The sequence below is a fragment of the Zeus faber genome (genome assembly GCF_960531495.2).
Source record: "Zeus faber genome assembly, chromosome: 5".
In the NCBI taxonomy this organism is placed as follows: Eukaryota; Metazoa; Chordata; class Actinopteri; order Zeiformes; family Zeidae; genus Zeus; species Zeus faber.
In genome coordinates, this window is record NC_137192.1 from 8,995,992 (window position 1) to 9,008,875 (window position 12,884).

Genomic DNA, 12,884 nt, shown 5'->3' on the forward strand with positions numbered 1-12,884 from the left:
AACTCATGCACCTTCTGGGCAATACCCTCACCCATTATCCCTGATCAAAACCTTAGCCAGGCGGGCTCCAAACCACCGTGCCAGCACTTTACCTCTCCCTTATATTTGGACTATGTATCAAACTATTTGTCAGCGGTGTGCACACTAAGCTGGCGCAGAGGAGGAAGGTGAGGCTGATTGGGTCCTTTGTGTCGTTCTGTTCCGTTGCCGTCTTCCTGGCTAGACAGAAGGGAAGCAACCTTTCGCGGAGCCAAGTTTGAGCCCCATGCTATTGCCATTGCCATTTGTAAGTCCCTCACACTGGAAGCTCTGTTTCACAATCTGAGCCCTAATTTGAGAGGAAAACTATTCTTTTTCAACCTACCCCCTCTTTAACTCGTGAAAGATCTGATGAAGGGAATCATAAATCGCTAATTCGGTGTTTTGTCAACAGACATACTTACGTTGGTGTCTTTCCCACTCAGGATACACTCTGTCCTTCTCTGTTGGGACACCGGCCAGTGGATCTGTGAGTGGGTGAAATCAAGATATTTTTACAGTCCCAATCCTGCCCAACTTTTTATGTTTTTTTTTGGGGGGGGGGGGAGTGAAACTGCTGCATGGATATCAACCCGGGCTCTTATTAGTCCAGTGGGTATTGTCATCACCCAATTACGAGGTTTAAATGACCCCGTCCTCAGAACGAGCAAGTTCCAACCCAAACCACTGATGGAATAACCAACATGGCGGCCATTAAGTGCAGAAGAAGTGGATATATGTGGCTCCGGGCGTAGTTGTGAGTTAACGGAGTTGGCTTCCACCCAGGATAACAAACTCCTTGTGGGAACAAAAAGGCTGGCCATGACTAGGTGCAGGGGCGTGTTGGGGGGTGTTCTTACAATGAGCGGGTCCTTGTTGATGTCGTGGAGGTCCAGGGAAAGGATGTAGTCCTTGCTGCCCACATACATGCGGTCGTGGTCCTCGTCCATGCGCAGGATCCGGTAGTCGGAGGCATTGAGAAGGTAGGCAAAGTGATGGGCTGTCCCGGTAGACCTCAGCTCTGAGAGACAAAAAAAACATTCATTAGTGACAGCTGTACCGCACATACTGTGTCACAAACACACCACCCGACCGACACATTCCACATACCACCCGTGCGCGAGTTATCTGATGGTTTTTCGCCAACAATGTCGTAAGGCAACACCGCAGATTAGAGACAAGTGCTACTGAGTGTCTGTCCCTCAGTGTTGATGGCTCGCTGCAACCTGAGAGGAGGTGGGAAGGTCTTCCTGAGGAAATCGCTCCTCCGTGTTTGAGCTAAAAGCCACCGGAGACAACCGAACGGAGGCTCTCTCTCTCTCTCTCTCTCTCTCTCGCCATTACCTCCGTCATGTCGGGAGAAACTCAATCCCGCCGACAGTCCTGCGTCTGCAGTGTTTGTTTGATGTGTGTTTTCCTTGGTTCAGAAGCCGTGTGCAGACAGGCCAGGGAGGAAAGCACCCCCACCCCCACAAGCCACACCATGGACAAACACACCCCTCTACAGTCTATAGGGGAGGCACTCACGTACTGCTGGACAAACATTGTCGGGTGGGGGGGTTCACTTACAGTGCTGGAAAGTCCCGGTTCACCTGTATTCCACAGAAAGCCACAACTATTCTACGTTGTCATGGTGGCTGGCGGCGAGAGAAAACACCTACACTAATAGGAAGTGAAGCACTGCTAATTTTGCAAATGACTCTTTATGAAACATGTGTGACATATAACTCTGTGGGTCCTGTTTCTAGCCTAGCGGCCTTGATCCTCGTATTGGGAGGCGTCTTCGTAAATGCCTCAAAAGCACTTATATAAATGCTCCACCGGACGGGTAAGGAACTAAAGCATATGTTGCCTGCAGGCGTTTCAAGGGAGAAGTAGCTGCAGTGCCAGCACGGGGTCATCAACCAGCCTTAAAAAGAAATGCCATCTCTACAGACCATTCTGAACACACCGCCTCATGGGAATCTGATATCGCTGGTGTTTCCTGCCAGGACAAAAATCTAGCACGGCGGGTTACGTCAATAGCCAGTGATTAATAGCATTAGATTTGCTATATTTGTACAGTTTGATCTAATAACCCGCCCCCCCGAGGTTGTGTTTATAGTTGGGCGGAGTGAGTGACAGCTGTCAGGGTCCGACTGGAGGAGCTGCGACATGTGGTCCAACCCACTGATTATTTGTGTTTGAGACTTTAAGTTGAATGATGACTCCCAATACACTCTGGCCCTTGGCTGTTTATGTGTGTGTGTGTGTGTGTGTGTGTGTGTGTGTGTGCATGTGTGTGTGTGTGTGTGTGTATGTGTGCGTGTTTGTGTTGGTGAAAGGATGAGCGCAAAATGGAAATGGCATGCACATGTTGTACATATGTCCTATACACTATACACACATGTGACCACACATACACACACACACACACACACACACACACACACACACACACACACGCACAAGCCTCCCCCCATACACAAACATGCGCATGGCTACAAACACACACACATAAGCTCCCTCCCACACACACGCGCACGCATGCACGCACACACACACACACACACATACACACACACACACACACACACACACACACACACACACACACACACACACACACACACACATACACTTACACCCACACCCACACACACATTCCAGAGGGCCAGGCAAAGCCCTTTCTGAAGCGACTTGTCAGCGACTCCTCAGCGTGTGTTTGTTGTCAGAGAGAGGCTGGATGGGCCCATCAGTCAGCTGGGAGGGAATGTGGACGCTGCGTGGCAACAACACACCCTACGGAGCCCTTTGCTTCCACGACCACGATGCATGTAACCCAACCCCGTGAATAATCTGATAATAACGCACATACTGGGGTCCTGGGATTAATGGATTATCAGGACATGTCAATGACCTGTGCCACTCCGCAAACATGACCCCCTAACAACATGGACTCCAATTCCAAGACGTAATTATAATACTTGGAAGGTCACACCTGTGAACAAACTGTGTTGCTGGTCTCTTTGAATAAGGTGACATAAGCTCTGTGGAAAAGAAATCTAAGATTATGATGAGTAACTACTGGGACGGGGCAAAAACAATTATACTTTCTACAAAGTTTGATCAAAGCTTCTCTTAGTTGGGACTAAATGAATTGGAGCTACGAGACCGTGCTGAAATCCATGATAATACCTCTTTAAGCCTGCCCCAGAGGCAAAGCTAACTCTGCCTCTAACCGCATTAGAGCAGCTTTTTTACGGGGAGGGGGGGGTTACATTGAGCTTACTGTAAATGCCTTTTTTTATACCACAGTGCGCACACACACACACACACACACACACACACACGCACGCACACACACATACAAACACACACACACACACACACACACACGCGTCTATTTCTTATCCAACACATACACATGGAGGAAAAGGGCAGTGCGGGATCCCGGTGTGGCCGCACTACAATCCCTGCTGCTCCTCCAGTCCCGAGGTCCCAATGTAGAGGGACAACACAACAAGCCCAGGAGGTCCCTTAGGTCCCTGAGATGGGACCGACACCCAGCGCTAATCAACCAGGCGGGGAGCGGGACCCCGATGAGGGCTGCGTTGTGCATAATCAAGATTAATGCGGACCGGTGTGTGGTTCCGACACATCATTTGTATTCATTTAAATTTGATTGTATAGATTCCTGGCAGCCGCACACTCCCCTTAACGTTCGCTCCAGAGCAGGCCACGCATAACTTTCGATCATGGGGCGAGAAATTTTCTCCCTTTTTTTGCCAACCCCATTATAGCATGACAGTGTTTTCCACACACATAGGCTTAGCCTGAAGATTTAAAGGCCGGCAGCAGAGTACGAGCATTAGAGTACGTCTATTAGAGCATGATAAACTCTTAAAGTGGCAATGTGAAGTCCGTGTTGGGTTTAGGCGAACTCCGGGGGGGTCCGCGCCCCACACAGAGGGAGGCTTTGTCTCAGGAACGCACCGATTCTCCCAAAGGAATGACACACGTCTCCATTAGAGGTGAAAGTAAGCCACTGTGGGCAACATGATCCTTGCGTTCTAACAGTCTTACCTTCATGCAAGCCTGCACACCCACACACACACACACACACACACACACACACACACACACACACACACACACACACATACACACACACACACACACAAAGTGAAATTTGGTACACAAAGGAGCCTTCGACCATCTTTCTTGTTCTTTCTCTATCTTTTGGGCTTACACATGTACCCAGCTACAACGAGTACGGGGAAGCACATGGCAAGAAGTAGAGGAGGGAGATAACATGATGTTCCGCGCTAAAAAGTTCTCTGTCCTAATTGGTGAGGAATCGATCCCGACCACTCTCTGCAGTCTGCCGAGCAGAGACAATCACGTCCTCTCCGCCGTCCTCTCTGAGGGGCTGCCGTCCAGGGCGGATCGCTGCTAGTTCTCACCACTCAACACTCTGCTTTCCCACTGGGGAGGTTAGCTAGGTGGTCGGGAATAGAGTGCTCGGTAAGACGAGGACGCAAGGAACCAATTGTGTCTAAATGTCGACGTCTGAGCCAACTACTAAGAGTTATACGCACAGCTTAAGGTCACACATGTGTGTGTCTGTGTGTGTGTGTGTGTGTGTGTGTGTGTGTGTGTGTGTGTGCGTGCGTGTCTGTGTGTGTGTGTGTGTGTGCGTGTGTGTGTGTGTGGGGGGGGGGGGGGATAAATGGGGACAGAGACAGATGGAGAGAAAAGGCATTTGAGCGTTGGTAGGTCCAAGTGTTGCATCTCCGTTCCCAAAGTAATGACATTTGAATGGACGAGGGTACTGTGATTGTCCAATTTAGTCTGCTTTCGATTTGTTTGGTGGCAGCTAAAATGCCGGTGATATCACCCGATGCAACAGGATGTCAAATTAAATTATTCGCACAGGCATAGCGCCACGGGAAAATGCTCGCGGAAACCCAATATGTTATTAAGACCCTTTTCTCTTCATTTCAAAGAAGAAACTTTCGGGGACACATCTTTGTGGCCGTTGTCTTGCCAGCAGGCCTTGGATCAGGCAAGTTTGACTTGGATAAGCTCTAGAAAAGCGAGCTTATGGCTATGGCGTTGGTTTGAGTCCTATGCGTGTCTGGGGGTGTGTGTGTGTGTGCTGTGCTAGGGGCAATGAGGGTTCCTGCGCATTGCTCCCCCAAGTGCTTTCAAGGTTTATTTTAGCCAAGCTCTTAACTACGTTATACCTTGCTATAGTTGAGTTGCTCTCTGGCAATCCTGAATGTACTGGGAAGGTATGTGTGTGTGCATGCACTTTTTCACACACACAGACACACGTGTAATATGTTACACACTGTGCGTGTTACATATTTCTACCCAACCCCCACCTCCAAAATGGGGGGAGGCGTGCTGCCAGTGATTCTGCGCATGTTATAGCCTATCTCTCTCCATCTCCAATTAAAAGCCCCATGGGCAGAGTTTCCTTTGAAATAAATTTGGACACAAGAATGTCGAGTTCTCTGGCACGCGGCAACAGCCCCGAGATCCCATATCTGGTAATAAGTAATCGATACCGGTTAATGCTGTCTTACAAGGGAAGATTTCTCACAGTGCAGTAACAAGAGGTTCTAGGATTGTGTGTGTTCGGTAATATGAGTTCCTCTTATTTAGGAAAGATTACTGCATCCAGCCTGACTCAAAAGTACACCGTTCAGCTCACACTAAACTTTCCTGGCAAAAATCGCAAGACGCATCGGGTAAACTCACTGGATCATGGAAAAGAAGTCTGCAGCTTCAACATAACAGCAAGAGGGAGAGAGCGAGAGAACGAGAGAAGGCACACCAGGCACACCAGGCAGCGCATCGGGCGTTAGCAGCACGAGGCTGATCTGGGTGTTCCGCCCCACTGCATATTTCTCTGGTTTCAAATTGGGTAAATGAAAAAGTGCGGGGGCCCTGCCAGCGACGGCAGAGCAGAGCATGTTGCCGCTTGAAGCGGCTCCCAGAACCTGTTGAAAAAAAGGCCACGGAGGCACCGCGGGGAAAGGGCGGAGGGCGGTGAGGAGCAGAGTTTGACATTCAGGACCAATAATTCAAGAGAAATCCTTCGCAGAGGAATGATATTGACTCCATTGAAAGAAGAATGATTGTGATTGTTCTAAAGCCTTGAATTGTTGACCCTGAATCTGAAAATGAGTATAATATTTACCTTATCATTAAATGCACTTTTGTTGTTAGATGTTTTTATTTTAATGCAATTCAGTATATATTTTTTTATTAGCTTATTCTTACCCTATTTTTCATTATTATTTTATCATTATATTGAATACATTTTGCTTGTATGATTTGCTTGTTTGCTTTGCTTTTATTGTTTCTATTTGATTGTTTTTATTAATGTAAAGCACTTTGAGTTGCATGTTGTGGATGAAAGGTGCTCCACAAATAAAGGCTATTGTAATTATGATTGTGATTATTATTATTATTTTTTTTATTGTTGTTGTTGTTGTTGTTGTTGTTGTTGTTGTTGTTGTTGTTGTTAATATTATTGTTTTCATTATTATTGTTCTCCCAAACTGGAATCAATTGTTTTTGAATATGGGGAAGAGGGGGTTTCTGTTTGACAAATTGGGCCATATGGCCAATATTGAGATATAGTTAAGGCTGTATTACAGTTACAAATTGCAGTGCAATTTTCTGAACTTTGTAGACTGTTCTAGCCGTTCTAATCAAAGCTTGAGCTCATCTTGTGTGTAAGTATCTTATGAAGGCACCAATAGCCATCCCAACATATCGCATAATTGATATTGAGGTATTCATCGAGAAATATTGTGATATTTGATATTGTCCGTATTGCACAGCCCTACAGCATAATCTCCATGGAAATATATATCTAATCGATGGGACCTGAACGGGATGCAAACATTTACTCTCCGAGAAGCAAGACGGCTGTTAGGGTGCGTTACAAACCTTTACGGCCGTGCCGTTAAAAAGAAAAAAGGTGGAAATATCCTGTTAGCCTGTTAGGCAGATCTCCAAAAAGAAGCAATGTCCCGGGGCAGTTTCCAGCCCATGGGAGGGATGTGTGAGTTCACACACTGGAATGGCAGGAGTGATAATTAGGGTGTTTAAAAGTGGGGGGGGGGTTGGAGGGGTGGCACGTTTTCGAGGATCAAAGGCGCCACTTGTCAGTGGCTCCGGCCAAATATTTTGAATGCTGTCAATGCAGCAGAGGAAAACTTCTGGTTAAGTAATCAGCTTTAATACTCCGCACCAGGCCTTTTTAATTTCAGCGGATGTGAGGGAGCCCAGCGCGATATGCTTTTGAGACGTGTGGAAAATTACAAGGCTGCCTCTTTGGCAGATGGGTCACCTAATAACAAGGTGCAGAGATGGTTTGATTCCCCGCCGAAGTCATAGTAGGTTTAGTGGTCTCACTTAAAAAGCATGACCTTTTTGGAAGTGGCGAACGCTCTCGTTAATTTCAATGTTTATCCAAGCTCCATATTTAGGAAGCTGACGCCGTTTTGCCAGTTAAATGGTAGAAAGGCCCATTTGTCGTCCAGAGCAATGTTGTTTTTAATGCTTGCCAAGAGCAAGCAAAGGTAGAGTGCTCAGAAATTTACTGTATGATCTGCTGCTATGCAGCGAGCCACTGAGTCCTTATGTCTTAATTTGTGAATGTGCTGAAATGTGAAATAAACTGTATTCACATTTCAGCCAGCAACATCATTGGCCATACTTCAAGATTGAGAAACAATTGTATCATTCACGATTAACTGTAATAAAAATTATTCCAGAAAGATTTTTTGGGTCACCTGTGCTTTATGGCTGCAACCGAATGTGGAGATATTTTGTGTGGTATTTCACTCTTTGGTGCAAACAAATTTACACTTAATTACCAAAATGTCCCATTATTTTCCAAGACGTGCAAATATTATGCAGACTCCATTTCTATTCGCACCAGCGCTTCTACCATTCAAACTGAGCTCTGGAAATAAAGCACATTGGAATAGGAACGCTTTTGATGATTCAATACGATTTCAGAGGAAATTGGCAGGAGTCCAGGGTCCCGTATCTCAAGAGTAGTATTTGTTCTTTGATTCTAACACAACTTTCTCACGGTGACTTCCAGTATCTGCCAGATAAGGAGGGCCCTGACGTAGGGGCCACCAGTGAGCTGACTGACATGAAGCTGAAGATTATGGCCCCACTACCCAGAGGCAAGAACGGTGTGCATCCAGCGGAAAAAGCTCCCAGCGCATTTCTAGCCCCCTGTCTCCACTTGTGAGAAGAGATACTGCTAACAAGCCCATTTGAAACTACCACCCCTCCGTTTATCCCTCAGCGGCTTCTTTCAACGCGACTCGTATTTTTTAGCAAAACATTAACAGGAGCTATTTAGGTTCATGTCAACCGCGCGCTTCAAAGGCAACCAGAGCAGTGACACCGCGGTAAAAGAATGCCTCTGTGATTACAGCAGATTGGAGAAGTGGTTATTATGTAGCTGAATGATGAGAGAGATGGCACAAAAGTACAGCTGTTGCTCTGTTTGGTGAGGTCACTCCGTAGGGTAGGGGATGAATAAAGCCGCCGTGTCATATCAGATATGATGCATCATTCAGCGGGGGGGAGAGACACCAGGGGCAGGGGAGCTCTGATGTTCTCGCTTTGGCCAGAAAGCGCCATGCAAATAGGAGCTCAATATGTTGCTGCTGGGGTGGCCGAGAGAGACATCATGGCATGTCTGCATCTTATTGACGTCTGACTGGCTAAAATAAATCATTCTCAATGGAAAACAAACAACACAACCCATATAAATGTAGTAATATGTTTCCTATTTCTGCTAAACATCAAATACCTTGGACAAAATGCTTTTCATTTGGCCAACGTCACGTTCCTCTGTGCTGCCCAAACAATCCTGCCCAGGTGGTCACAGCATGTTATCTTATTGGGAAAAACACAGTCCTCATTTATATCTTTGAGCTTCTATCGATGGGCATCAGTCGGTGCGCATGCTTTCCCCAACGGCGACAAACTTAATACTGTGAGCTGCAAAACGCCTCTCTTTTTACTGCCTCCGCCGCCTTGCTACCTCTACACCGTCCTCCAAACCCTCCTCCCGAATACCACAATCTGCTCCTGAAATGGAGGGGGATCTGCGGGGGGGGGGGTGTTTGGTGGGGACTCACCGGCTCTATAATTAGAAGCCACTCTATTGCCCTCCTTGTCCAGCGACTCCCCCACTCGTTAATGGCACCAATTTGTATTCGCTGTCAGCTCCGATGGGCTCTCATGCGGAGAGACGGCCTTATCACAGGACCTCTGGCTCCCATCGCCTAAGCCCCTCTCTCCTGTTGCCTGCCAAGCCCAGCGTGCTGATGGACAGGCTGGGTGAAGTGGAGTAGAGTAGTGGGGGTGGGGGGGCGACCGGACTCGGTGGCGGGAGGGGAAGGTGGGGAGGGTGTTAAGGGGGTGTACATTTGTCTTGTTTGAGTCGAAACTGGTGTAACAGCAGACAGATGTGTTATGGCACGGCACCGGCTGTACGGAGCGGAGGAGAGGTGATGATGGATATCTGACCGTAAACTATATCATTCAGACTGTAACGACTGAAAAAAAGTCCCAGGGCCGTCTCTCGCTAGTCTGCCTCACCATGTTTAGATAACACACACTGACCCCAAATTGATTTAAAGTCTATTACGTGGCTGCGGTGAAAAATGGAAGTGGGCTGGTGATTCTTCTTGGGATGACACATTCTCTGTCAGATGCAAAGTTGGAAAACCAGGAAAGCAGCTGAAGGAGGACTTTCAAATGTGAAGAAAAGAGGAGAACTTGTAGGGAAGAGACCCTCCCGTGAGAGCCTGGATCTAATCGAGCACATCTGAACAAACACGGCAAACGTGCGATTCATTAGGGATCGCCGACTCGGTGGTGACACCTCTCGACCTCTCTTCCCATCCCGCATGACTGTCCCAGTAAATCAAACCCCAGCGCGCTTTAATATCATCACTGGATTCATCGCTGGTGTCCCGTGAACACCTTCATAGAAGAACGCCTTCCCTTTGTCAACAGGTGATTTCCATGAGCCTAGTGGTGTTTTGTTTTGTTTTTCCTGCCGATGAAAGGATGCATCTGTGTCCTCAACGTGTTGGACGAGGGCTGGAAACCATGAGCGCTATTCAGCCGACGAATGACTGTAGCGCTATACAACGAAAGAAGCGGGGGGGGGGGGGGGTCAGAGGTCACCAGGCAGCAGCAGCAGCAGCGCTTTATGCCATGGTTTAATCTGGGATTAGCTCAGGGTCAGGGTTATCTCCCCTCGGCCTGAGTGGAATCAGGAAACAGGGATTGCCTGAGGTAAAGTGGCATTACTGGACAGCCTGTCCAGAATCGTAATGAAGCCATGCGCAACAGGGGAATGAGGTGGAGAGAGAGAGAGAGAGAGAGGAGAGACAGACAGATAGAGGAACAGGGGAATTAGAAAACGGATTGAAACAGGGTTGACCATGATTCAGTCATAACCTTTCTGCCATCGCACTGACCCTGCTGAGTCCCGGGTTCCAGCTCAGCAGAAAGCTTATAAATGATTGCACCCGCAAACTAATAAATATCTGGTATCTACTGTATCTTTCTTGCAACAGTCACGTGCATTCTGTATGTTTTTATTTCATTAACTGTTACGTCTGATTTTACGTTGCATTAGAGAGGTGCAGTAGAACAGAAGCCAGAGGGCTTTGCAAGTTACTGCCTACAATGCATAAGCAAGTTGAAAATGCCATTTTCATGATGACAAGAGTTTTAAGAGGTAGCAGAAGTAACTACCTCTACCTTGAACGCCTCTCACTCTATCTTGCCGAATCTTGTCTCCGGTTGGCTGGTTCACAACCCATTCTAAATTATCGTTCTGCGCTGTCTGGGTCCACGGTGTGCATGGAACCAGTAGAAACAGAGATGTGGAACCACAACGCTCTGGTTATAATGAAGACGGATCTGCCGCGCTCGCTCTCTCTCTCTCTCTCTCTCTCTCAAGGTCTGCGCTACACTCCAGTAATAATGTTTCCTACACAGTATTTATTCATTTTTACAGAAGCCCTTGGATAGACCTAGTTTATACTGAAACAATATTAAATATATTAAAAAAAAAAGTTGAATCGCTTAAGAGATGTAATCTGAAGAATGAGATCCTTACCCAACTTGGTCTTATATATATTTTTAGAAACACCACACCTTGAGGCTACAACCCCGGCCTATTAAGCTTATAACCATGAGAACTGCACTTTTAATGAAAGCCATCAGCCTTCAGCCCCAAAGATATATTTCAATGGTAATATCTTCAGTGGATCTGTCAGGCTCGTGTGCATTGGTTTGAGAATTTCCCAAAAAATGTGTTTTCTTTTCAAAATGAATTCCATTCCCTCCTATTAACTTTATTACATTTGGATTGTTGTGATTTCACTGGTATTACAGAGAACATCTTAAATTATGACAAACTGCAAGCCACTTACAACAATTGCAAAGTCATGGGTCTTAAACTGTCTTGATTTTGATGTAATTAACTTAATGCAGAGGGTAAGCTTAGAGTAGGTAACACAGAAGATTGCCAGAAAAGTATGTGCGCTTTATCTGATTTTATACCCCTTATATATTTCAAAACCAACTTCCACAAAGTAGAAAAAGAGAAATAAACTGAAGAAAAAGCTGTGGAACAGCTTTCTCAGCAGAGTAAGAAAAAAATAGAAATGCAGAGCAGACCAAAAAAAAAAAAAAGTAAGGTGACCATCCTCTTGCTTTTAGGTGTATCCCAACAGGCCACTTCCAACTCAACAGATACAAGATGGCAACCTCATGCATGTGGCCTCAGCAACCCGCTGTAATGCCCAGCGGATATGAATGCCTTATTTGTTAGAGCAGCTTGGGGTCACTGTGTGGGAGGCCAATTGTAACAGCTCCTTCCTGAGAGCGACAAGAAGAGTGGACAGATTGTGACAGTAGCCATTGTGGCCCTGCTCCAGCTCTCTTCCTCCCACAGGTCTCCCACCACTGCCGTCACTCTGGGTTAGTGTGCACAGTGCCACCTCAGCGCTTAGCTTCCCGCTCATTGGCGAGGCATGGGCGAGGAGAATCTGCAGCAGGATATACTTTGGTTGCCTTTTTGTTAACTTTGCAATGCCTCTCCAGCACATTGCACAGTCCCACCCTGGGCATGGGGGAAATATAGAGGGTGATAGTGGACTGTCCCTGTCAGCCACCCCTACCATGAATAGAGAAGATAGGGTTAGTCCAGGCCCGAGGAGCCCCTGATTCCCAGGCCAAGGGGACAGGAAATGGGATTAAGAGACAATCCTATTTTTCCATGCATAAATCAACAAGGTAGTAGCTTTTGGCGCATCATTTTCTTTTCCTTTTAAAAGGGGCGCTCATCTGAAATAAAGATGATTAGCCTTTGATAAACAGCATTATGTTGTCGGCCCATGCTGCCCCTCTGGGCTCTTCAGCCGTCTGAGGCCAGAACCGGCCACCCCCCTAAGGCATGCTCCCATGGGAATTGAGGGTCACAGGGTTAACCCATTCACATCCAGCGCAGTTACACTTTTCAAGGCACAAACAACGCTGAGGGGTGCAAGCCGCCAAAGGAAGCAAAAGTCACTGCGCCGATGCCAGCCTGCTCTCTGAGAGTATAAGCCTGCCGCTTGTAAGCCACGGTCGTTTTAAGGGGCCTTCCCGGGCTCTCCACTCTTATCCCCTTTTAGAGACAGAACAAGATAATAGGTTCCCTTAAGACAGGAGTCCCATCTGGTGAAAAAGCCTGTCCTCCACTGTCCTCGCCTGTCCTCTTTCCGCAGCGGTTAACGTGAAGTCTATTCACAAGAACACAATGTGGAGTG

General features: G+C 47.0%; 1 protein-coding gene across 1 annotated transcript in view; it reads right to left on the reverse strand.

Annotated features, from left to right (window-relative positions):
• LOC307230208 (semaphorin-3F-like) overlaps positions 1–12,884 on the reverse strand; it is a gene marked incomplete at its 3' end in the record, with an annotated part of 59,256 nt that overhangs the window by 24,421 nt on the left and 21,951 nt on the right. The window contains exons 3-4 of the mRNA XM_080000442.1: positions 879–1,039; positions 444–506 (exon numbers count right to left, since the gene is read on the reverse strand). Of these exons, the coding sequence (XP_079856568.1) occupies positions 444–506; positions 879–1,039 (224 nt within the window). The remainder of the gene's footprint in view (positions 1–443; positions 507–878; positions 1,040–12,884) is intronic.